The sequence below is a fragment of the Rattus norvegicus genome, chromosome 5, assembly GCF_021556685.1.
Source record: "Rattus norvegicus strain SHRSP/BbbUtx chromosome 5, alternate assembly SHRSP_T2T, whole genome shotgun sequence".
NCBI lineage: Eukaryota > Metazoa > Chordata > Mammalia > Rodentia > Muridae > Rattus > Rattus norvegicus.
The window spans coordinates 34,732,539-34,758,645 of record NC_141538.1 but is presented as its reverse complement, the minus strand read 5'-3'; the positions used below and the strand labels follow the sequence as shown (position 1 = coordinate 34,758,645).

The following is a 26,107-nucleotide window of genomic DNA, read 5'->3' as shown; positions in this document are numbered from 1 at the left end:
ACAGGTACTATTTTTAACAGTGAGGGAAGGATGTACTTTTAGCCAGGATCATGGGCTCAGCCAGGAGTAAGAGATTTCGCTGTGTGCATACGGTGTGTCAGGCAGAGGAAACAGGCAGTACAAAAGTCTAAGAGCTTACTTAGTGGAAACTGGTGGATGTGAGAGAGGAAGAGAGAATGTGGACAACAGTTGATGTTTGCTACAGGAAATCGGAGAAAGGCATGCTGGGAGGGGTGGCTTTGAGCAGGATTAACTTTGTCAATAAAACAGAAGATACATGTTTTCTATATACGTTGTACTTATAAAAAGCCAAAACTGTGTGCATAGGTGCTGAGCATATAGCTTGTCAAGTGCTTGCCTGGCATGGAAGATATGAAGGGTTGGATCACCAACACTTCATTTTTATTTTTTTTGGGGGGGGGGGATTGAGATTTTTTTTTTACTTAAGAATAGTTACATACATATAAGGTATTTGGGGGATGGGACTCAAGTCTATGCATGAAAATCACTTATGTTTTATACATACCTTGAGAGTTTATCATAATATAATTTTTTCCATCTTTATTAACTTGAGTATTTCTTATTTACATTTCGATTGTTATTCCCCTTCCTGGTTTATGGGCCAACATCCCTCTAACCCCTCCCCCTCCCCTTCTCTATGGGTGCTCCCCTCCTCATCCTTCCCCCATTACCGCCCTCCCCCCAACAATCACGCCAATCACGTTCAGTCTTAGCAGGACCCAGGGCTTCCCCTTCCACTGGTGCTCTTACTAGGATATTCATTGCTACCTATGAGGTCAGAGTCCAGGGTCAGTCCATGTATAGTCTTTAGGTAGTGGCTTAGTCCCTGGAAGCTCTGGTTGGTTGGCATTGTTGTTCATATTCACCAACACTTCATAAACCTTAAGTGGTGGCAAGTATGTATAAATCCAGCACTGGGGAGGTAGAGGCAGGATGTTCAGATATCTAGCATCTTCTTTAGCTCTATAGTAAGTTTAGTGAGTTTAGGGCCAACCTGGGACACATAAAACCCTGTTGAATGGAAGGAAGGAAGGAAGGAAGGAAGGAAGGAAGGAAGGAAGGAAGGAAGGAAGGAAGGAAGAGGGTGGGTGAGGGGAGGTGGGAGGGGAGGGGAGAGAGAGCACAAGAGCTCGAGAGCTCGAGAGGGAGAGAGGGAGAGGGAGACAGAGAGAGAAAGAGAGAAAGAGAGAGCTTTTCATCCCAGTACTCAAGGGCTGAAGCAGTGGATCTTTGAGTTGATGGCCAACCTGGTTTACAGTGAGTTCGAGGACAGCCAGAGCCACCCAGAAACTCTGTCTCGAAAACAACAACAGCAACAACAACAACAACAACAAACAACACAAGGCTTTGGGAGAAAAGAGTGAGTATAATTTTTCCTTTTCAGACTTTCAACTTTATTACAAATATCAAAATGAAAATGTTTGGGAAAAGGGGAGTTGAGATGGGAATGTAGGTCATATCTGTAATCCCAGCACTCCGAAGGCAGAGGAAGGAAGTTTACTGTAAATCTCAGGCCAGCCTGGTCAACATGGCAATTTTCAGGCTAGTCAGGACAGCTTAGCAATATTCATCCTCCATTCCCCTTAAAAGATGGGGGTCAGTTTTGTCAGCTTGGTGGCTGACAGTTCAGGAATGGCATGACTTAAATGATTTTAATGCTGTTAAGGACAAAGCTGGCCAGTACTCAGTCATACATTTTCAAATTGTCATGATAGAAAATATTCTGTCTCAGTCCTCACAAAAGCCAATTTCATACATGTGAGCCTGGCATAAATGTGGAACATGGATGAAGTGGGCTGAATGGAAAAACAAGAGGTCCTAACTCATCCTTCCCTAAGCCTTCCAGTCTTTTTCTTCCTTTCCTTCTTTCTTTTCCTTCCTTCCTTCCTTCCTTCCTTCCTTCCTTCCTTCCGCCCCCTCCTCCTCCTCCTTCTTCTTCCTCTCTCTCTCTCTCTCTCTCTCTCTCTCTCTCTCTCTCTCTCTCTCTCTCTCTCTCGATTCTTTGTGAGTTTCACAACCATGCACCCCAACCCTATTCATCTCCCTGTCCCTTCATATCAGCCCTCTGCCCTTGCAACTTCTTTCACCTGAAAAGAAAAAAAAATCTCATTGTGGAAGCTGCAGTGTGTCACTGTGTGTCATACAGGATACCCTTTTGTCCACGTCTTTATTTGCAAATGTTCATTGCAATGATCACTGGTCTGCTTTGACGCCTCTGGCTTCTGCTGCTCTCTCTACTCTGGATCCTCCATGACCCCTCTCGGATATTCTGCTGTTGCCCTGTGTCATGGAGAGCCTGCACAACCCTTCCACTCTTGTTACCTAGAGATGTGCTACATCCAGTACCCTCTTATATGTAAGAAATATGCCTATGATGGTAGTCTTTTTAAAGGCTTATTTATCTATTATTTACTTTATGTATATGCATACACTGTAGCTGGATTCAGATATATCAGAAAATGGCACTGGATCCCATTACAGATGAGTGTGAGCCACCATTGTAGTTGCTGGAAAAATTGAACTCAGGACCTATGGAAGAGCTTAGTGCATTTAACTGCTGAGCCGTCTCTCCAGCTCCTAATGATGCTGATTCTTGATTCTTGTTAGATCTTACCTAAGCTTCCTAACAGACACAATGTAACACATTAAACGATCCCAGAATTTCTCTACCCACAACACCTAATTATATCACTACCGTTATTTTTAATCTCCCATGTTTCTTTACATCACTGCATTCAACATTTGCAAACAGCTTGGTGAGGATAATGAAGAGCTTCTTACCTTTACAGGATGTAAATCTGAAAATGGCTTGGTGTTTATTTTGTCTTTATATAAACAACATTCCCCATCCAGGCAAGGTTCATTCTGGGACATCTTTTTGCCACAAAGCCATCTTAATTGGATTACAGAGTGCAATTTTACTTTTGCCAATAAAGTCTACATGTATGGCAGCATCATTTGCATAGGTCCTTAAGATATTCTCAGGATACTGTCATAACTAGGAACTCCTTTTTTTCTACAGGCAGTTATTCCTTATATCCCTGTAGTCCTTTAGTGTAGACAACAGGCTCCAGGCTCAAGGCCTGGAAACCTGGAGCTTTCAAAGTTTACCTTGTAAGACTCAGTCCTGTTGGTGACAAGCCGATGCTAGTCAAAGTCTAATTCCTTTATAGAGCTTTTAGACTCTCGCTTCTTCTGCTCTTCTAACGTATTCCACAATATACGTTCAAGCCTTTTTTTCTGCATATGCAGAGTCCTTCTTTCTTCTTCTTCCTCCTCCGTCTGCTTTCTCTTCTTCTGTAACTGGCATTAGCTCCATTGTGGGTTCTTCCTTCCACCCTTCTCTACCCCTTTTCTACCCTTTGAACTCCCTAACACCAGGAGATGAAAAGAGAGAGAGGGGAAAGAGAGTGATGTTATCATTAAACTATTTCCTGCTGATTAGCGGTGTCGAGTTCCTTGCTGGGGTCTGGATATCTAATTTCTTCTTGTTTCTTCTTTGAACGTGACTACTTAACAAACTTAAGAAACCGTGACCAACAGCAATCAATGGCAACCAACCAACAGCTCACTATCGCCACCGGCAACCATATTGGGGCTGTCACATTTATTTACCCTCTGAAAAGTCCCCAGAATCCCAAAGATTACATACTCTAAGAAACTATTTGCATGTGGCAAAACCACACCCCTGCTAAAGCAAGAGGCAAATCACAGTCAACTGTTGTGAACTGTTGTGGACAGTCTGAAGCAGCCCCATATCCCACACCCGGGACTAAAATGAAAACACATTCCTATAACATTTTTGTGTTTTTCAAAGAAACCAAAATTCTCACTACTTCCTCCCTTGTTGTTTTTCAAGGTAGTGTCTCTCTATACTCCTGACTGTCCTGGAACTCCGTGTGTAAACCAGGCTGGCCTTGAACTCTGAGACCTGCCTGTCTCTGCCTCCTGAGTGCTGGGATTAGAGGTGTGCACCAGCAACCCTGCTTCTTTTACTTCGTAAAACTTTTCTTGCTATGCATTTCTTCCAACATCTTCTACTCTCATTTTCTGAAGCTTATTTTAAAAATCTGGTACATTTTGTCCCATGAGATGCCACATTTTTTTTTCTTTCCCCTAATCTTATAATAATGCAAATGGTGCCCACATATTGAGTTAATAAGCTGTAAAACATGTAAACGTCTCTCCAAACTGCACTCATTCCTTCTGTTTAGTTCAAGACACTCCGACTTCAGCCCTGCTGAGTTTACTTGGGTGCTACCTGTGTGTTCCACCACAAGCCACATTCTGCTATGTAACAGTGAACAAAGAAACAAAGTTCTGACCTCCTAAGCTAACTTTGTAGCAGAGAAGGGAAACACGCAGCACCTTAAGGTCCTGCATGTCAGACATAGCTGTAGCTTGAGTGTACAGTGATGGAATACTATTGTGTGACTTGGCAATTCTCTGAATCCCACCCCTCACTAGGCTTCTTCTGCCCTCTTATTCTATAAAATAACCCTTATAAAAATATCATGTATGAAGTTATTTTGATCTTTTTTTTCTGCAAATTCTCTGCAGCTGAACTGGATTGTGGTATTATTAACAAAAACTTTAAAAAGGTGTATTTAAGAGGAAAGCCTCCTTGTTAGATTTGTCCCTTGAACGAACCTCATCTGTAGTCTTTAATACAGCTTCCATTCCCAGTTTTGTATGCAATCATTGAAGTATTCTCAGTAATTCCTTTCTAGGGCAAAAAACTGAAGGGATGAGAAATCCAGCTTTATCAGAGATAGACACAGATGCTCATGGTATCAAAAGAATCAATGGTCTTGATGATTAACAAATCTGAAAGGGTCTTTAGCTTCAAACTAATGTTACCATCTCTAGACTCTTCCCTGGAAAATCTTGAGTGTTAACAAGACCAAATTATTGGCTTTTATAACATGGCCCATTACCAGGTTTGCCCAATGATATAAAATGCAACTGTTTGTTTTGAATGATTTGCTTGTAGAAAATGCAAAAACATACTATCTTGGCTTAGGCTGCTGTACTGTGTAATACTACAGATCATAAGGCTCAAACGCTAGGAATTTGTTTTCTCACAGCTCTGACACATTGGGGAGATAGCTCAAGTTTAAGAATATAACTGCTTTGCAGAAGTTGGGTTCTGGGAACAGAGATTAGGCAGCTCCCAAATGCCTGTAACTTCTCCAGGGTTCTCCCATAACTTCTTGTGGTTTCTGTATGCATCTGCACTCAAATACTCATTCCTGCCCTACACACCTTGTACACAAGCGACCAAAAATATTTGTTAAAAATACGTTAAATTCAAACCAATATAAACTTGAAATCTGATGGTTTTTATTTGTTCTGCAACCATTGGGGAAAAAAAAAACCCTACAAATTAAAACAAAGGCCTAAGGGGAAAATGTACAAAATGATAGTGGTATGAATATTAGAAAAATGCATAGTCTTATAAAAAAAAAAAACCCAAGAAAACAACAACAAAAACCACAGTGTTCCTCTTAAACAGAATTAAGAGGGAAGTATTATGGAGTCATTTTGAGTGCCTTTAGCCCAGATTTATAGTATCCCAAATTTATAACACAGATTTAAACTACCTCAAATTCCATGTTCAAACTGGAAGCAGTTTTGTGAAGTATCATAGAACAAAGAAACCAAGGCAAGTGTAAAAGCCATTGTTCTAACTTTATTAAAGTACGCCAGAGAGACAGGTACAGATGAGGGAAGCTTTTCTATAGTCTCAGGATGCTATCTTATTATTGCAATCTTAACTTTTGGTTAGTGGAAGCTAGTGGTCTATTAAGTCAATAGATTTCTAAAAGTTTTTATCTACTAGTCACAAGATGTTAGTTCACAGAGTTGGGCAAGGAACTGCTGTTCTGCAGTGCTAGATCTAACCTACATAAGGTAATTAGCTTCTGGACTTGCAGCATTCTAAGTTTTCGACTACACTGCAGTTCTAGTCTATGTCTCTGCAGACACAGCTTCTTTCTCCTTCACAACTGTTAACACATTAAAAGCAAAATGAACTGTCATACTGCTACTACTTCAAAGAGATGAAGTACATTTCTTATAAACTGGTAAATACACCTTTAGATATGAAGTCCTGAAGGCAGGCTGAGTTCGTTCTTTTTGAGACAGGGTCTCTCTATAAAGCCCTGACTGTTCTATGTAGATCAGGCTGGACTTGGAACTCATGGATATCCACCTGCCTCTGTCTCCCCAGTGCTAAAGATAAGGCATGGACCATAATGTTCTGCCAGGATGAGTTCTCTTTAAAAAATGCAAAGACTCCACCATTCTTAAAGAGAACTTCTTTTAAAGACATAAACTTACACGTGTGTTAATGGCCCCCCAATAATCATGGCTTACTGGGAAGGGGGCGTTGTCCTTGTATAAGAGCAGGTGATCACTCGCTCCTAAGGAGTCCGCCCTCACTTTCTAAGTTTGCACAAATATCAAATAGGATGCACTTCCTATTCAGAATTTTCCTGACTGCCAATGGAATCACAGACACCTGAAGAGAATCAAAACACCTTCTGGCCCTGCCCCTTTCCCACACGTCTCTGCAGGGCTGAGGCCTTCCCCCCTCTGGGGAATGTTGGATCTGCGCTCTTTAAGAAGGGAGGCTGAACCCGGCCCGGAGAAGCGCCGTGCGTGCGGCCGGAGCACCTATGGTTTGCGGGATTCTCTGGGTGACCGCGATGCGGGGGCCGAAGCCAAACGCACCCGAGACAGTGCGAGGTCGTGAGCTCAGGTAGGTTCTCGTGGCCGGACTTCCTGACACCCGCAGGCCGGAGGTAGAAACCCCTTCTCTTTTGCTTCCCAACGCAAGTGCGGGTACCGAGCACGCACCACAGGCCCCGAGTGTAGGCCTCGTGAGGACCCCGACCGCAGCTCCATGGCCTTGCGCATCTCCATGGCCTTGCGCATCTCCCTCCGTGGGCCCGCCCCTCGCTGCGACTCCACCAATTGGCGGCCTCGTCCACGTGCCGCTCCTGGTGGGCGGAGCCGCGCGTCGCCGTCGCAGCGCCCGGTCACGCCCCCAGCGCGGTGCTCATCACTCGCTGCGCCGCCCTGCCGCCGGCGGGGAGGAGCGGAAGCCACTGTCCGGGGATAGACTCCCGCGCCTGTGAGCCGCGGTGCAGGCTAGGCGCGCGCCGGGACGAGCCTGCGGTCGGCCCTCCCGGAGGACAGCAGCCGCTCTCCATGCCTGTGTGGTGCTGCCGCTGCTCCCTGGCCGGTCATTTCAGGTGACTTTCCTCTCGGGATGGGTCGGAGCTGGCTCTGCCGCGTGTGCTCCTCGGCCGCCGCCCGCTGGGCCGGCGCTGCTTGGAGCTCCGGGGACCCTGCTCTTTTCTTGTCCCCTCTTCTTGTTCCTGGACCGCGCGGGTCACAGGACGGCGAGAGTGGCTAGGCCGGCGGTGAGTCGGTTACATGTAAATGTACATTTGAAAATCCGTGAAGAGCCTCCTTTAAATTTTTGATCTTTTAAAGCTCTAGGAACATAAGTTACTGGCTTGAAGGGAAGTGAAGAAGATTGTGTCATGTAGTGACAGTGGGTTGGGACTTACTAAGGTATTAGTGACTTAAAGCCATGTTAGGATGGAGAAATTTGGAAAGTGGCGGTTTTATACTCAAATTATGATGAAAGTTTGTTAAGATGAGAAAAAGAATAGTTTTAAAATATGAATGAACATGTGTTCTAGATCCAGTACAATTGACCAGCACTTCGGGGAATTACAGAAAAGGTCAAAAGTACTAGAACTGGGTGGAGTGAAGTGTTAAATTTAGTAGGGACTCCAGAGCCTGGCTTTACATATATGAATGTTAGAGGATAAAGTAATAAAGAGTTGTTTAATAGAAGCTCATAGAATTTAATTGAAATATTAACTTGGGTGGAAAGGATATTAATATCACTTCTAAAAAATACTAACATTTCTTTCATTACTAATGTCACAGTATTTGTAACTGTCATCAATACAAACCACAGAGCTTATTTTATTTAATATAGATAAGTGTTGTGTGTATTAAATATTCACAGAAGAGGTTAGAAGGGGATGTGAGGTGTAGAGAAAGCAGACTCCTGCTGTAATAGCAACAAGCTAGGTCTGCCCAACCTCTTGAGTTTGTAATGAAACTTCAAATTCTAGATCCTAAAAGAGTTTTATGCCACAGACTGCTGGATACTACCTTCTAGACAGATCGCTGTATACTTCACAAACTATCCACTATGAGTATTGTAAAAAGCAGGTTTTAGTGAAAATTTGAAGCCTCTTGGGAAGCTACATTTCTTTTAGAAAATAACTCTCCTGGCACCTTTGGTGTATGTTTGAACGGTGAGGGGAGAGCTTGGAATTCCTACTCTGAGGCTATGTGGTAAATACCACCCTCTTATCTCTGTGCAGAGAAATTTAGGGGAGGGAGTGAAAAGTATTTGCTACAGTTTCAGGTTGAGAGAGAAGAAAGCATGTCTACTGGATTATTATAATTAAATGTATCATTGTTAAATAAAATATTTCTGTTAGGTCTGGGATTCTTCTTTTTAAAAGATTTCCAGCTCCTTCAGGAACATTTCTAGTCTAGTGATGTTTTCGTTCATTGATTTTTGTGTTGCCGGGAATGAAATGCAGGGGCCACGCTAATGAAGTCAGTGCTCCACCATTGCGTTGCCAACCTCAGCTGCGGATGCTGTCCTTTGCACAGCTTTAGTAGAGACTTATTTTAAAGCAGTTTGTGATAACAACTACATTTTGGGGTTTCTCCAAAATCTGCATTAATAGGCACCATGACAGAATGTTTCAAGGGAGAAGACTTCACACATTCTATTCTGGAAAATAAAATGTGAGACTGCCTTTATTTGGTACCTCAGAGCCTTTTAGTGTGGGAGTGTCCATTTGAGAAAACCTAAAATTGTGGTTCCAGTTCCCTTAAAATTGAGATGCAGATTTGTATTATTTGATTATTTAAAAAGGTGTTGCTATAATTGAGTAGAAGCTTTTTATTGCCAAAAGTTATGTCTATACTACCTGTTTAGTAACTTTGGGCCGTAGTGTTTCCAAAGCAAAATGTGCAAGGCTTCCAACATCGTAGCAAATGGTCTTGACTTTATTGTCTGACAGGGTGCTAACATTTCTTCATGCATGTTCTTTACTAGTTCTGATGTGTTATTTTATAATTTTTGCAATTTTATTCGTGCCCTGATTAAAGAAACAGTGGATTAAAAAAACAAAAAACAAAACACCTGAAAATAGTTTGTCTTATATAGACTGTTTATCAAGCTGGAAACCCAAGTACAAATGAACACTATTCATAGCCCTGAACTATAATAGCATAAATATATTGTAAGAACATAACCACAACTACAGCTTCCTAATTCAGGTGGTACATAGTTACTGATGCACATATATTTTATTAATGCTTTAGGCAAAACCAGTTAACCAGAGTTTGGAAATGTGGCAATGGTTTGCCACACTAAAAGATTATACTAATGACTTAGAAATCAGGAGTTGCCTTTACTGTGGAATTCAGGTAGGCTAATGTACAAAGAATTTAGAGCTGCTAAACTTCGATTCTTTTTATCCTCAAGTCGTAGGAAATGTTTGATTCAAACTTTCTTGAGACCTATACCAAATTCAGCAATATTTCAGAATACAAGATTGGTCGTGCAAGAGTGAATTATACTTGTGTACAGCAGTAATGGATAACCAGAAAGGGACATTAACAAAATAGTTCCACTTAGTGTAAAAAATGAAACACTAAATTTTTCATTTAAAAAAGTAAAAGAAATTTAACAAAAAGTATAAGGCAGGAAAGGCAGGAAGCCTTAGAAGAAATTAGGGTCTAAGTGTGCTACCTGAAGTTGCAGGCAGGAAGTGACAGACTAAATACAGGCGTGGCTTCCCATAAATTTCAATTTGTGTATCATACACTCAGTGTCAACATAGGGATGGAAATAGCTGTGCGTTTCTCAGAACATCTTTACTGAAAACATGACTGTATGGAAAATTATTTTATGTTCACAGACTAAAAATTTGATTGGTGGCTGGTAGCATAGCCCCAAAGTATACATTGTAGCTTCAGCAAGACTAAATAGAGAATACCAGTACTCCTCCCACTCCCACTGCCTCTGTGCACCCCTCCACCAACACACATTTTAAAGAGTTTAAAATAGCACTGCCCTATGTGCGTAAATAAGGTTGCTCCCAGAACCCATAGGTTGTTAAATGAAAATCCCAATGCCCAGACGTTGGCCATCTCCCTACACGCTATTAGTCAGGGAGACTCCAGAGGCCCCCAAAATAATCTAAGTAATTAACACTGCTGTTGGCAGTGCAAGAGAACTAGGTGGTAAAACCTTACTGTAGGAGCAATCATTGGTCTTTAAGGTAAGGATGGCTGGAATACAGTAAAGGAAGGTTGGCAGGTCCCAAGACAGAATTGTGACCTTTACAACAGCAATACTATAAATGGGGTTTGTGTAGGCAAAATGACTGGATAGAAGCCTGCAAAAGAAACAGGGCTTCTCCTTCATACCCACTGGCATAAAACACTCAGGTTAGAGATGGCTACTCACATGGTTAGATTCCTGCTACTCACATGCACATAGAGAATAGACTCCCACAGGCTGTCCTCTGACCCCTGCACAAGTGCCTTGGCACACTTACAACACCCCCTTCCCCTTTTCCCCCAGCAGAGTAAATAAATGTGATAATATAAGAAGTTCAAGTTAGGCTGAACTGAGTATTGCACACCTGTCATTCCAGCACCTGAATAGTACAGGCAAGCGGATCAGTAGTTCATGGCCAGCCTCTGCTACATCCTGTGATTGAGACTAGTCAGAGTTATATTAAACGTTAGAAAAATATCTCCACAAGGGGGAAAAACCACTCCGGTTTACTGTAATTTCCAAGAAGCAGAAGTAGAGAAGCAGCAGATATATCTGCATCGAATCCTAGAGGTGTAGGTGGAATGATTCTGAATGGGGTGGGCTGAGCATCAACACCCTTCTAGGGACAGGCTTGCATGTGAGGATGGATAACAGCCATGCCAACAAGGTATGTGCTTTCTGCATAAGAGAACTGTAAGTGGCAGGTTCGATCACATGGACTACTTAAGAGTTGTGCTGTGAGAAGTAGTACTGCTTCCCTGTTTCCCCCATTCACTTGGCAACCTCAAAGTAGTAACCGTGTGTGCATGTGTCTCCATCCACATTAGCCAGGCTAGTGTCCAGATGGGCAGTATGTACTGGGAGCTCTTCTGCCTGGAAAATGGTATCCAGCCTGATGGCCACATGCCAAGTAACTTGAGCATTAGGGGAGAAGATGACTCTTTCAACACCTCCTTCAGTGACACAGGCACTAGCTCTCATGTGCCTTGGGCAGTGGTCATAGACCTGGAACCCACAGCTATTGATGAATTGTGCACTGGTACCTACTGCCAGCTTTTCTACCCTGAGCAGCTCAGCTCATCACAGGCAAGGAAGATGCTGCCTTCAACTATGCCCCTGGCAACTCCACCACTGGCAAAGAGATGATTGATCTTGTCTTGGAAAGAACTCTTAAACTGGCTAACTAGTGCACAGATCTTCAGGGCTTCTTGCTTTTCCATGGCTTTTGTGGGGGATCTGGCTTTGAATTCATCTCCCTGCTGATGGAGTGGGTCTCTCTTGGTTATGGGAAGGAATTGAAGCTGGAGTTCTCCATTTACTCAATACCCCCAGGTTTTCACTGCTGTGGTTGAGCCCTACAATTCCAGCCTCACCACCTGCACCACCCTGGAGCACTCTGATTGTGTCTTCATGGAAGATAATGGGGCCATCTATGACATCTGTTATAGAAATCTTGACATTGAACACCCAACTTAAACTAACGTAAATATGATGATAGGTCAAACTGTATCTTCTGTCACCAATTGTCTCAGATTTGGTGCCCTGTCCTTGAATCCACTTCCCTCTGGCCACTGTGTTCCCATCATGTCTGCTGGGAAAGTTACCATAAGCAGCTTTCTGTAGCAGAAATGACCAATGGCTGCTTCAGCCAGCCAAGCAGGTAGTGATTTGTGACCATTAGTATGCTAAATACACGGCTTGCTGCCTACTGTACAGCAGAGATGCGGTCCCCAAAGATGTCAATGCTGTCATTACCACCATCAAGATCAAGTGTACAATCCAGTTTGTTGACTGGTGCCCCACTCGCTTTAAGATTGGCATTAGTTGGGCTGGAGAGATGGCTCAGTGGTTAAGAGCACTCACTGCTCTTCCAGAGGTCCTGAGTTCAATTCCCAGCAACCACATGGCTCACAACCATCCATCCGTCCGTCCGTCCGTCCGTCCGTCTGTCTGTCTGTCTGTCTGTCTGTCTAAGATTGGCATTAGTTACCAGCCTCTAACTGTGTATCTGGTGGAGACCTGGCAAAGAGAGCTGTGTGCATGCTAAGCAACATAGCTATTACTATGGCCTGGGCTGGCCTAGATCACGTTTGGTCTTATGTATTTAAGTGTGACTTCATGTACTGGTATGTGGGTGAGGGCATAGAGGAGGAGGACTTCTCTGAGGCTGTGAGGACCTAGCTGCTCTAGGTAAGGATTATGAGGAAATTGGATGGATTCTGTTGAGGAGAGAGGGTGAGGAAGAAGCTGAATACTAAATTAAATTTCACAAAGACACAAACAACTTTTAGAAAGAGTTTATTCTGTTTCAACAAGAAAGTTGTGGTCTGGCCATACAGTTACTGACTTAGACTTGAAACATGAATTATTTGTCACAGACCCAAGCTGTACATTTCACTGGTGGGTTTTTAAATAAAATATTCCCTGTCTTTAAAACAAAGCAATACAAAACATAGGAATCTAATAATACTGGTTGCTATTAAGTTGCCTTAAGAGCCAGGAAAGGTTAGTGTCTCTTAACTAACCTTTGTACTATTCCGTGTAGTGTATTGTATACTAATGTAACTTTGTATTATCTTAGGGTAGAGTATTAAGTAGTGTAACTTTGTACTATCCTGGGTAGTGTATTGGATAGTTAATGAAACTTTGTATTCTCCTGGGCTACTGTATTGGGTACTTAGTATAACTTTGTACTACCTGGGGTAGTGTATTATGTTCTCTAAATGAACGGAACTGATGGAATGGTTATTAAGGAAATTTAGTAAATTGGCTTACATGGTCCAGGTAGTCCAAAAATGGCTGTTTGAGGCTGGGTAAGCAGAGAACCTGATAGTTGCTCAGTCCATGAAGCTGGATGTCTGAGTCCCAGACTGGGACTGAAGTGCTGGAAGATTCCTGGAGAGCTGCTGGTTTGTAGTCTATGGTGGAACCTAAAGAGGCTGGTTCTAAGACCAGTGAAGGAACGCTTCCACACAGGATAGTAGAGAAGCTTGCCAGGAGGTTGAGGGCAAACAGGCTAGAAAGCAAATGTCCTTCCTTCCCTGTTCTTTTATTGGGCCTCCTAGTAGGAGGTGTGGCCCACATTTCTGGTATGTGTTCATACTTCAAATAATCAGATCTAGAAAATTCCTCATACTCAGTCAAATTGACAGTAGAGATTAGCCATCAAAAGCAGGATAGAGCCTCTCAAGGTTCCAATTATCAACCCTCTGGGATTAACAGTTTTACCTTAGTCCTGTGAAATAACATCTGTCGTTCAGAAAGTTCTAATAACCACAGCTAACATGTACTGCGTTAACCATTCCAGACACTGAAATTGTTGACTAGAGATGAAAAGTAATTTGAGGATTTTGTTTTGAAGTAATCTAAAAAAAATGACAGCATTAATTGAGTTCAGAGAATGCTATGCTACTGTTATTGAGTGAATGCCAAGAAACTGAAACTAGATTTATTTATTTATTTATTTATTTATTTATTTATTTATTTATTTATTTATTTATTTATTTATTTGAACAGGGTTTCTCTGTGTAGCCCTGGCTTTCCTGGAACTCAGTCTGTAGACCAGGCTGGCCTAGAGATTCACCTGTCTCTGGCACCTGCCTGAGGATAAAAAAAGTAGAGAGGAAACCAGCTCTTTCTAGGCATCCCAAAAAAAGAGTTACAGAATCTCACCTATAATTACCTTTGGTTGACGGAAGCTGTGAGTGCACACCTTAGGAACTGTCCACCTATATTTTGTAGACGGAATCATTCACTGACCTGGAGCTTGCGAAGTGTACTGGACTGGCTGGCCATTGAGCCCCAGGGAGCGGATACAGTTATCAGACTCTCTGTGTGGTTTGTGGTGACTGAACTCAGGTCCTGATGCAGGCAGGTACTCTACCAACTGAGCTCCTTCCCTAGCCCAGAAACAAGCTTACTCGGTAGTTAAGTGCTTTAAGATGTTAATATGAGATAAATGGCTACTTCAGACTTGTGGACTTGCGTGACATACCATTGAAAGCATTATGTAACTCATGGGTATTTTATTTTGCCTAAATACAATATGAGAATGAATTGGATTTTATAAAGCCTATATTAACTATTACTTTTTTTTTCTTTTTTAAAGAAACTACAGTGACACTGAAACTGAAGGAGAGATTTTTAATTCTTTAGTGCAATATCTTGGTGACAATTTGGGGCCAAAAGTTAAAGGGATGCCATTAGTTGAAGAAACTTCTTTACTTGAAGATTCATCAGTGACTTTGCCTATGGTAATAATTGGTAAGTTATTATTTTTTGTTTCTTAAAGCTAGTTACTGAAGAACAACGATATTAACCAACGAGACCCTCCAAAACTCCCAGGGACTAAACCACCAACCAAAGAGTACACATGGAGGGCCCTATGGCTCCAGCCACATATGTAGCAGAGGACGGCCTTGTCTGGCATCAGTGGGAGGAGAGGCCCTTGGTCCTGTGAAGGCTCGTTTCCCCAGTGCAGGGGAATGCCAGGGTGTTGAGGTGGGAGTGGGAACATCTTCATAGAAGCAGTGGGAGTGAGGGAAGGGGGAGTGAGGGGGGGAAAGGGGATAACATTTGAAATGTAAATACATAAACTATCCAATAAAAAAAGACACGAGCTAACATGCCAGCTTAAAAAAAAGCTAGTTACTGCCCTTGTTGCTTTGGTAATTCTAAGGCATTATATGTTCTTCCACGGTATGGAAAACGCTCCACTCATTGAATGTAGCAGTTTGAATGTTCCCAGCTCAAATAATTGGTATGTATCTAAAGTCATGTGTATGTTCTCTTGATCTGATCATTACAGTGTGTATATGCATTAAAATGCTGCACTTTGCCTAACAAATATGTACAGCTACCATGTAATTAATAAGTATCTTAAAAGAACAAAAATGAAAGGAGCTGCTTCAGTGAATAGAGGCAGGTAATAAAGGAGAGAGTTGTAATGAAGTATTAACTTGTTAGACATGTTAATAACCATTACCAGGTCTTTGGAGAAGGATTGGCTTATATGATTACAGTGTCAATTTGGGGTACAATAGCTTTTCACTGAATTGGTGACGATAGCTGTTAATGAGGACCAGTGTTGCTAGAGTTCTGTGCAGGTCATTCTGTGTTTGCTATTATTGTATTTCAGCCCTCCCGCTCTGTCGTATTGGCTAGGCTCCTGTAGACAGACTTATAAACTGAATGACACTGTAAGTCAGTCATTCATGCCATCTGACATTATAGTGCTATGCAGTAATATTTATAATTACCTAAATTATAATAGCCACTCATATCCTTTGTATCACCTCAACAGATAGGATGTACAGCTTTTAAAATTCAATAATTGGGATTTTTAAAACTTGATAATTATATTTAACTACCTGCTGTTTATATTTTCCATCTAATACTCAAGCTCAGGAAGTCAGGCCAGACCTATCTGAAGATAGCATTGTGGTAGCTGTTTGTCTTTCTGATCGCCTATCCTGATTGTTTATTGGAGGTGCATTAAGTCTACAGGTCAGGTCAAGAACAACTAACAATAATTTTGAGCCTTCCTATCTATGAAGATGGCGTCTCTTCCCATCTATGTGGGCCTTTTAAAATTTAGTTCTTGAGTCATAATCGGGCTTCTTTATGTAACTCATAACACATTTTGTTAAAATTATTCTAAAATATTTCTTCGAATGATAGTGTGATTTTTGTTTCAAATTTCCCCTTTTTCATTTTTGCTGTAAGAAAGTAGTTGGCTTTTGCGCACTGACTTGTATCTGACCATCCTGTAACTGCCGATGCCGAGATCTTGAGGCTCACTTCTTGGGTGTTACTATGTAGATAACCATGGCCCCGGCAAATGGTGTTTCTCTCCTTTCTCAAATTGTGCATCTCCTATTTCATTCCTTCAGGCTGTATATCATGCTGCTCTTTTGTTTTTGTTTTTGTTTTTGTTGTTGTTGTGTTTTTTTTAACATGTTCTTAGTCATGTTGAAGAAGTTTTCCTCTTTCAAATGCTATATATTTTTAAATCCTGGATGGATGCTGGCTTTGTCAAATGGTTTTCCTTGCATTTGTGGATATAACCATAGGAATTGGTTTTTAAAATATCTTTTTTAAGATTTGTTTTGTATATTTATTTTTGTTAGTTTATTGATTTAATGTGTGTGAGTGTGTGTGTGTGTGTGTGTGTGTGTGTGTGTGTGTGTGTGTGTGCCAGAGTACATGTGTGGAGGTCAAAGGGCAACTTGCAAAAAGTTTTTTTTTCCACTGTGAGTTCCAGAGATTTTACTCAGATTGCTAAGAAGGGTGACAAGTGCATTTACCTGCTGAGCCATCTCTCCTGCTGTTGGCTAATTTGTTTTTGATTCCACATCAATCGTAATAAGGAAGTAGCTTATGAAAATATGTATTTCTCAGGAACAGGTCATCCTAGACAGCTGACTTTGGAAGTCAGTAGCATAGAGTAGAAGCGTTAAGTAGATGAGATCCTGAAACGCTGAGAGAGAACGGAGAGGTCAACCTAGGAGTGCCAGGTCTTAGTCGATTGGAGGAAGAAGAACAGGGAAGGGGACCCAGCCAAGAAGAGGACCAACTACATCACTGTGCTTTTTTTTTAAATAGGAAATGGCCCTTCTGGAATATGCCTTTCGTATATGCTGTCGGGCTACAGACCATATTTATCATCTGAAGCAATACATCCAAATGCAATCTTACATAGTAAGCTAGAAGAAGCACGGCATCTCTCCATTGTGGATCAGGTATTATATCTTACATGCTTTCTAAAACATTTTAATGCTGAAACTACTAGCTTTATTTATGCATTTCTTTGTTGTAAATCCTTCATTCTTAATTTAGTTTTATAAATACATTCTGATGCCTTTAAATTATGTTGAATATTTGAGCAAACATTTCTAATTTCCTGGAGGAGCTTTAACAAATTTTATATGGCTTTGGGTGCATGTTCATATGAAAGCGTGAGTGTGTGCAATCCGCGTGTTTATCCTGTTTCTCAGGAACTGTCCAGAATGGCTTTTGAAATGAGGTTTCTTGTAGGCCTGAATCTCACCTAGGCTAGGCCGCCTAGACAGTGAGCTGGAGAAACCCTCCCCTCTCTACCTCCACACTGCTGGGATCGTAGGCATGGGCCACATGCCTGGTTTTTAAACTGTGGGTTCTAGGGATCAGACTCAGGTCTCATGCTTGTGAGGAAAGCATGTTCCTGACTGAGCTGACTTTGCAGCCTCTGGTGAGGGTTTAAACTGTTCTGGATGCTGAAGTTCATTTGGGAAGTGCTCCCTTTACATCTAGTTGACATTTATATGCCAGAGGCTTCTTCAGCTCTTACAAGATGATTAATTACAATAAACCAACCAAAATAAAGCAAAACCCTTTGTTTTAAATCCACACATTGCCTACATTATCCCACCAAGGAATATATGGAGTACGAGAGAATTCAAGGAAAGTGCATGCTCTCTAACTCACTCTTAGAAGCTACCGACTTGGTGTGTCTTTCATCAACATAGTTGTCTTGATTCTTTTCAAACTCACTTATTTTTTTTCCTTTGGTTCAGGACTTAGAATACCTGTCCGAGGGTCTTGAGGGACGGTCGTCCAATCCAGTGGCAGTACTTTTTGACACCCTTCTTCACCCAGATGCTGACTTTGGGTATGACTCCCCGTCCATTCTGCACTGGAAACTGGAACAGCACCATTCTATCCCTCATTTAGTTCTTGGTAAGGGCCCGCCTGGTGGGGCATGGCATGTAAGTATGTTGTTCACATTTTAGTGTGTGTTAGATATTGCCCTAAGAAAACCAACTTGAGTTTTGTTTTGTTTTGTTTCAAGACAGGACTTCTCTGCATAGCCCAGGCTGTCCTAGATCTCACTTTATAGTTAGACCAGGCTGGCCTCAAACTCAAGAGTTCCACCTGCCTCTGCTCCTAAGTGCTGAGATTAAAGGCATGTGCTACCATGCCAGCTTCTAACTTGATTCTACCCTTTTGGGGGGATGGGGATGTTTTGTTTGTTTGTTTTTCAAGACAGTGCTTCTCTGTGTACCTCTGACTGTCCTAGAAACTCACTTTGTAGACCAGTCTGGCCTTGATCTCAGAGAGCCGTCTGCCTCTGCCTTAAGTGCTGGTGCTAAAGGTGTGCATCAACGTGCCCATTTTATTTTTGTTGTTTTGTATTGCATACATTATAGGTAGTTAAGCCAGATTTTTATTAATGATGGTAGTCTTTGAATAAGCCTATCTCTACTAACCTATACAAATTGTGTAGAAAAAGAAGAATACTTTTCATAGTAAATTAAATTTCAATAATTTAAAGCTTAGAACAATCTCACAGTGTATTTTGAAAACCAGTATCTTTTATTTCCATGTATTTTGTTTCTTATTTTTTAAGGATACATTATTTTATGTGTATAAGTGTTTTGTCTGCACACATGTCTATGCACTATGTGGGTGCTTGGTGCCCACAGAAATTAGAAGAGGACTTCACATGCCTTGAACTAGTATTATTAATTGTTGTGAGCTGCCGTGTAGGTGCCGGGAATCAAACCCTGGTCCTCTAGAATAAGAGCCTGTGCTCTGAACCCCTGAGCCATGTCTCCAGGCTGTCTTTCCATGTATTTTTAAGATTTTAAAGAAAAAATATTGTAAGTGAAAGGTTTGATTTCAACAAAAGACATTTCTCCCTATTTCAGAGCCTGGAAAGCTCCTGTTTGGACCCCATTTAATGACTGTCGTAGTGTTCTGTTGCTGCAAAGAGACACACTTCCAGTGCAGTCTTACAAAAGAAGGCATTTAACTAGGGGTTTGCTTACAGTTTCAGAGGACTCATGCATTATCATTATGGTGGGGAGCATGGTGGCATTCAGGGAGGCAAAGTGCCGGAGAAATAGCTGAGATCTACATCCTGGTTCACAGGTAGCAGGAAAGAGAACAGTGGCCCAGCAAGGGCATTTAAAACCCAGCTACGTACCTCCTCATATCCCAATCCTTCCTAGTAGTTAAAACAACTGTTGACTAAGGAGGCAATAAATGAGCACACATGCACACATGCACACATGCACACACACACACACACACACACACACAGAGTAGGTTTTGAGTCCTGGCTGTCCTGGAACTCCCTCTGTAGACTAGGCTGGCTTTGATAGATATATTTTTAATCTCCTAGGCTGGCCCTAAACTCTTGAGTGTAGCAAATATGACTTTGAACTTCTGCTCTTCCTACCTTTACTTCCCAAATAGTGGAATTTCAGTTTCCTTTCAGATGTGCTATAGCTAGTTTATGAGACCCTGGGGACAAAGCACAGAGCTATGTATGCTAAGCAAGTGTTCTATCAACCAGACCAAAGCCCCAATCCCTTCAGAGATTGTGTGTATAAAAGCAAGCGGGCAGGGGTGTGTGTGTGTGTGTGTGTGTGTGTGTGTGTGTGTGTGTGTGTAAAAGCAAGCAGCCACACACATACTGGTGTCTCAAGAGCACTAGTGTTCACCATCAATCACATCCTTAGGGTAAAACTTGTGAAGTCACAGAAGCACAGCATTGCCTAAGGATCGGGCATGCAAATACAAACTGATTCAGAAGATTCTGAAGGTTTGAGATAGTCTAAGAAGCTGTAGGAGACTGGCCATTTTTAGAAATGTGAAACCTTGGAGTAGCCCAGGCTTGCAGAGTACATTGTTTCTTACTCGGTTTAGTTTCTTTTAATTCCCAAATGACACTGATGATGTTGTTCATTATTAATTTGTCACGTCAGTTTTTATTTTGCCTGGAATAGTTTCCCTTCCTAATGACACACTCCTCAAAACCCACTTGCATCTTTGAAGACGTACCGTTTCACGTACACTTGGACAATACTTGAGTCACATCTGCCCCTTTCTGAACACTGCTATCCCAGTGGCAGCAGGCATTCATGCTTTGTGTATCACAGAGCTAAGAGCCCAGCCAGACTGGCACATATGAGATCATGTGCTAGAAAATTACGTCAGTAAATGTACTCATCTCTTACTCAGAGATGCATGAGACCCTGTCAGAATTATGTCAGTGAATGAATAAAAATTGCCCATTCTCAGTGCTGGGCTGTGTAGAAACAGGGCAGGTTGTGAGAGGAGAGCGTTGTCTACAGAGCTGAATGGGATGGTTGGTGATTGGGTAGGCCCCTTGGCACTTAGCTTTTCTGCTTTGTTTTGAGGGAAGCAGAAGTAGCTTGAGAAGTAGCTTTCTTTCTTAAGAGAGGCTTATTTCTTTGATGGTAACATTAACCCCAATGCTGAGTCTGTTTCTCGGGCAACCACTGCTTATTTTTCTATTTTTAGAAAGTGATTATGTTGTATCTAGCCTAGTCCAGATTTCAGAATTATAATTGATAGAGAAAAGTTGTTTTCCAATTTAAAAAAAAAACCCTGTAAAAAAGTACCATAGTGAAAAAACAAAATTTTGGGAATTGGTGAACATTTTTCTTTAAGAAATAAAAATGCTGATGTGTTTGTTAACGTGTATATCTTAATTATAGATCATAGGCCAAAACTAGTGCTATGTTTGCCTCAAAATGTATGACTATAGGTCATTCCAAATGTTAAAATACAGGAAAGTTTTACTAGGATGGAATTTCAGAGGAAATGTACTACAATGAGAAAACGTAAGATGCTTGTGGTTCTGAAAATGCGGTAATTCACTTAATAGGATTACCTCCCATTTCATCTTTTCCTATTGAGTGATTGTTATTCTTCAGGCTGAAGCTAAAATCCACCGTTTGTATACCACTGCTTCTTTTGGACTCTTGTGAATGTGTTTTATATGATCTACATATCTATGTAAATAAGATGTGCTTGCTTGCACAAGGTAATAAATACTGCTTCATTGCATTTTCTTTGACTATTTTAACCTAGAATATGGAAGGCTCTATGTTGACAATCAGCTTTGGAAATTGGATGGAGCTACCTGGACTTAAATTTAAAGATTGGATATCTAGCAAGCGAAGGTAAAGACCTAACTGTATTAAAATTCTCTGGTGTATGAATAAAGGGACTGTCAATGAATGTTCACAATATCTGTGATCTTGTATAACATGAATAGAAATACACTTGCTAAGTAAACTTTTGTGAAGCAGTGATTATGAGCTCGTTTCCATTTAGGATGCTGTAAAGCTGTGTACATAAGCACTGTGTACAGGGGCCTTCCTGTTTATACTAACCTGTTAAATCAGTTACATTCTCACCTACCCATGCATTATTTCCCAAATGTGTCAGTTTTTCAATGAGTATGTGACTTTATTTATTTACACTATATATACTAGGTGTATACATGCCTAAGGTGGGTTTTTTGTTTGTTTGGTTTAGTTTTGGACTTTTTTTTGACAGACTCTGTACATAGCCTTGGCAGTTCTAAAACTCATTCTGAAGATCAGGCTGGCCTAGAATTCAGACATCTGTCTGCCTCTGCCCAGGCTATTAAATCTGCTAGAATTAAAGCACCACACCCAGCACAGTGTTTGTTTCTGAAAGGTAAAGATTTTGTTTTGAAGGGTAATAATACACTTATTATGATTTGTCATTTATAATTATAAGAAAATCAATATTTAATTATGAGTACTTTAAGTAGGACTAACAGAATTTTCTCCTTGGAAGAATACAGTTCTTATTCATTTTGTGGAAAAGAATATAAAATTCAAAAGGAGAAATGTAAGAATTCATGTCATTTTCAGGTTCATGTACAAACTAGATTTGAATTTCTAATACAGAGAAACTAATTTTACTACTAATGGAAGTAAGTTAAAGCAGGAACTTAACCTTTGTTAGAATAGAGATGTAAAGTTTGAGTAATGACACCCTGCTAGGTAGCAACCATGTTTAATTCATATAAATTTTCCTTAATTTTAAAAGATTTAAGAACGTCAGTCGTAGATCTAGATCATCCTGGTGGTGTGTCTTTAATCCAGCATTTGAGAGATAGAGGCAGGTGGATATCTTGAGTTCAAGGCTTTTAATGATTTATTTTTGTTTTATGTGCATTGGTGTTTTACCTGCATGTATGTATGTCTGTATGAGGGTGTCATCCTGGAACTGGAGTTACGGACACTTGTGAACTGCCATGTGCGTGCAGGGTCCTTTGGAAGAGCAGTCAGTACTCAGCTGCTAAGCCATCTCTTCAGCCCAAATCTTCCTTCCTTCCATTCATTTCTGTCTCTCTGTTTCTCTTCTCTCTCTCTTCTCTCTGTCTTCTCTCTGTCTCTGTCTCTCTGTCTCTCTCTCTGTCTTGTCTCTGTCTCTGTCTCTCTCTGTCTCTGTCTCTCTCTGTCTTGTCTCTCTCTCTCTCTCTCTCTCTCTCTCTCTCTCTCTCTCTCTCTCTCTCTCCCTCTCCGTCTCTGTCTCTGTCTCTGTTTCTACCATTTTGTTTTGTTTGAGACAGGGTTTCACTGTGTGGTCCTAGCTGACCTGGAACTCAATGCACAGAACAGGCTGTCCTCATACTCACCTGCCCCTGCCTCCTAATCAGGATTAAAGCCATGCACTCCCACCACGTTGCATTTGCTGCTTTTATAGAGGACCTAGGTGCAGTTCCCAACACATGGTGACCCACAACCAATCATTACTCCAGTAACAGAGGATCCAAAGTGTTTGATGCTCATATGCACCAGATATGTATGTGCTGCACATAGGTATACCAGGAAAAACACTCAGACATATGCAATAAGTAAATGGAACAAAAAGTTAAATCGTGAAACGTTAACTTTAAACTTTTTAAAACTGAGATATGTAGAGGTTGAAAATTAAAATTGCAAAATGAGTCAAGTTGTTTGAATTCATTTGGTAAACAAACGAAATGGTTCAGCATATTCTTGGATTTGTTAAAATGAGTATCAAAAGGAAAAGGGTTTGCTTGTTTTTTCTACCAGAAGCATTTATCTTTCTAAATTAGCCAGAGGATTAAAGATATGGGCCTTAACCTGGTGCTGCTGATTGTTGAGTCATCTGTCCGGCCCTTAAATGGGAATTTGTTAGTGATGTCATTTAAGGAGTTACAGGCGTAAGATAAAATAGTCCGGTTTTCAAATGTCTACATTTTAATTCATTTATTAATTGAAGGTTTATCAAGCAGCCCCCTTCTCACTTGCCTTTTTTAATCCCCTAAGGAGTGTTGTTTGTTATTTTGTCATTTATTTTATGAACTTATGTACTCATGTAAAATCTAGCTGCTATAAATGAGAGAAACATTTGTTCTTTTCAGATTGGTCAGATTCACTTAATATGGTTATCTCTGGTACATCCATTTTCCTGTTGCATGACTTTACTCATGTCTGGGGAGGGGAGCCAATGTTTTTCTATGCTATGTTTTCTTTACCTCTTTTCTGTGCTAGACACTGCTTGGTTCCATAGCTTGGCTGGCGTGACCAGTAAAAATATTGATGTGCTAATACCCGTGATATGTTGACTTGCAACCCTTGTGTGTAAATGCCCGTGTGTGGTAAAACAGTGTCATAAAAGATCTGATGTTCAGTTTTGGAGAACTCTCCACACATATGACTAGATGTTACCATACTAGTCTGAATTCTTTACCAGCAATGCTTCCTTTACCCACAGCCCTACTAGCGTCTGTGGCTGCGTTTACTAATGACTGCCGGTCTGACTAGGATAACAAAGCATGAGAATAATTTTTATAAAAATGATAATTTTTAACTAACACAGTCATGAAAGAACTAAAATATAAAAGCTTGCTAGATAGAAAAGTGATCAAGTACTCTCCTCATACGGTATTTTTCCTTTTCATCCGACAGGAACTTAAAGGGGGACCGTGTTATGCCAGAGGAAATAGCTCGCTACTACAAGCACTATGTAAAGGTCATGGGACTTCAGAAGAATTTCCGGGAGAATACTTACATAACCTCTGTATCAAGACTCTATAGAGATCAAGGTGACAATGGTAGTCAAGACAGAGATATTTCAGCAAAGCATTTACAGAACCAGAAGTCAAAATTCATCAAGAGAAACTGGGAAATCAGAGGCTATCAGCGAGTAGCCGGTGGCTCTCACGTTCCCTTCTGCCTCTTTGCAGAGAATGTAGCTCTTGCAACTGGAACGTTGGATTCTCCCGCCCATCTGGAAGTCGAAGGGGAAGAGTTTCCTTTTGTATTTCACTCAATGCCTGAGTTTGGAGCTGCTATAAACAGCGGAAAGCTTTGTGGCAGAGTGGATCCAGTGCTAATTGTAGGTTCCGGCCTTACTGCAGCTGACGCAGTGCTCTGTGCTTATAACAATAATATACCTGTGATCCACGTGTTTCGCCGACGAGTAACTGATCCAAGCTTAATTTTCAAACAGCTTCCCAAAAAGCTGTATCCTGAGTATCACAAAGTCTATCATATGATGTGTACTCAATCATACTCTGCAGACTCAGATCATTTATCTGATTATACCAGTTTTCCTGAGCACCGTGTGCTTTCCTTTAAGTCAGACATGAAATGCATTCTTCAAAGTGTCTCTGGATTGAAGAAAATATTTAAGCTGTCCGCAGCTGTAATCTTGATAGGTTCTCATCCTAACCTGTCTTTTCTGAAGGAACAAGGGTGTTACCTAGGCCGTAACTCAAGCCAGCCAATATCATGCAAGGGTAACCCTGTGGAGATTGATGCATACACCTATGAATGTGTTAAAGAAGCCAATCTTTTTGCTTTGGGCCCTTTGGTTGGAGATAATTTCGTTCGATTTTTAAAGGGAGGGGCATTGGGTGTTACTCGCTGTTTGGTGACAAGACAGAAGAAAAAGCAGCATTTGTTTGTTCAAAGAGGAGGAGGAGATGGGGTAGCTTAAAGTTCACAAGTAATTTAAATGGACACTTAACCATTAAAGATTTTTTTAACAGTGGTTTGCAGTGTATTGGCCTGAATTAACTGGAAGAGCCTCCAGCTGTCTCTCTTCGAAAGTTAACGAAGCTTGGTGTCCCAAGTTGTATTCAAGTGTGTCAAAGGTGTCGCTGCTCTCAGACAAACTCAAACACTGCCAACCTGGTGTACTCATGCTTTCATTTAACTAGAACATTCTTTTCTACCGTGGCATTTAGAAAGCCAGGCATTCAAACAGAAATCACACTTAATTCACATTGGGTCACCTTAGTGCTCGAGATGGTCCAAGAGACAGCAGCATCAGCTTCCTCAGCAGCTCATTAGGCATTCAGACTTATACACCTTCATAAGAACGCCAAGGATTAGATGTGTATTCATTGACGCTTGAAGTACACTGGTCTAAATGAAAATGGGCTATAAATATGTGTGCTGAGGTAGGATAGGAGGAAGCATTTGCAACTCAGGTTTTATTTATTTCTAAATTATCAGTTATATAAACTTAATTTATTATCAAATATGATGATCTTTAAAAATATTTTTACAAGTTGAAATTGTGACAGATAGGTACCTGACATCTTTAACTTCTCATAATTTAATATTTCAATAATGCTGACGTGCAAGAACCCACCAAGATACTTTTTAGAGATTTATTCTGTTTAGCCGTCATAACAACTAATGAATCTGATTTGTAATTCAATAAATTGTGGATGGAACTACTTACCCTTGTGTGAACACTGAGTTAATTTCTATTAATGAAACAGGATTTGGGGCACGGTAAGTTGTAAAATTAGGGTATTGTTTGGGTATTGGCAGAATTATTACAGGTTAATGTGGAAAATCAGACTGTGCCCTTTTCCAT

General features: G+C 41.0%; 1 protein-coding gene and 1 pseudogene across 8 annotated transcripts; both read left to right on the top strand.

Moving 5' to 3' along the window:
- The first annotated feature begins 6,627 nt into the window (after window positions 1-6,627).
- Window positions 6,628-25,968, top strand: Osgin2 (oxidative stress induced growth inhibitor family member 2). Of its 8 annotated transcripts, XM_087548806.1 has the most exons (7): window positions 7,116-7,280; window positions 14,526-14,680; window positions 17,021-17,157; window positions 17,971-18,162; window positions 21,299-21,390; window positions 23,637-23,669; window positions 24,184-25,968. In XM_087548806.1, the coding sequence occupies exons 1-6, from the start codon at window positions 7,237-7,239 to the stop codon at window positions 23,653-23,655; spliced, it is 639 nt and encodes a 212-aa protein (XP_087404932.1). In that variant the 5' UTR covers window positions 7,116-7,236; the 3' UTR covers window positions 23,656-23,669; window positions 24,184-25,968.
- On the top strand, window positions 11,190-12,744 carry LOC148005690 (tubulin alpha-1A chain-like; annotated as a pseudogene).
- Window positions 25,969-26,107: the final 139 nt, after the last annotated feature.

Coding starts and splice junctions, on each gene's coding strand:
- Osgin2 (XM_087548807.1), top strand. CDS start 6,702: ATGGTTTGCGGGATTCTCTGGGTGACCGCGATGCGGGGGCCGAAGCCA. Junction 17,158..17,970: donor ATCTCTCCATTGTGGATCAG/GTATTATATCTT, acceptor CCTTTGGTTCAG/GACTTAGAATACCTGTCCGA. Junction 21,391..24,183: donor TGGATATCTAGCAAGCGAAG/GTAAAGACCTAA, acceptor TTCATCCGACAG/GAACTTAAAGGGGGACCGTG.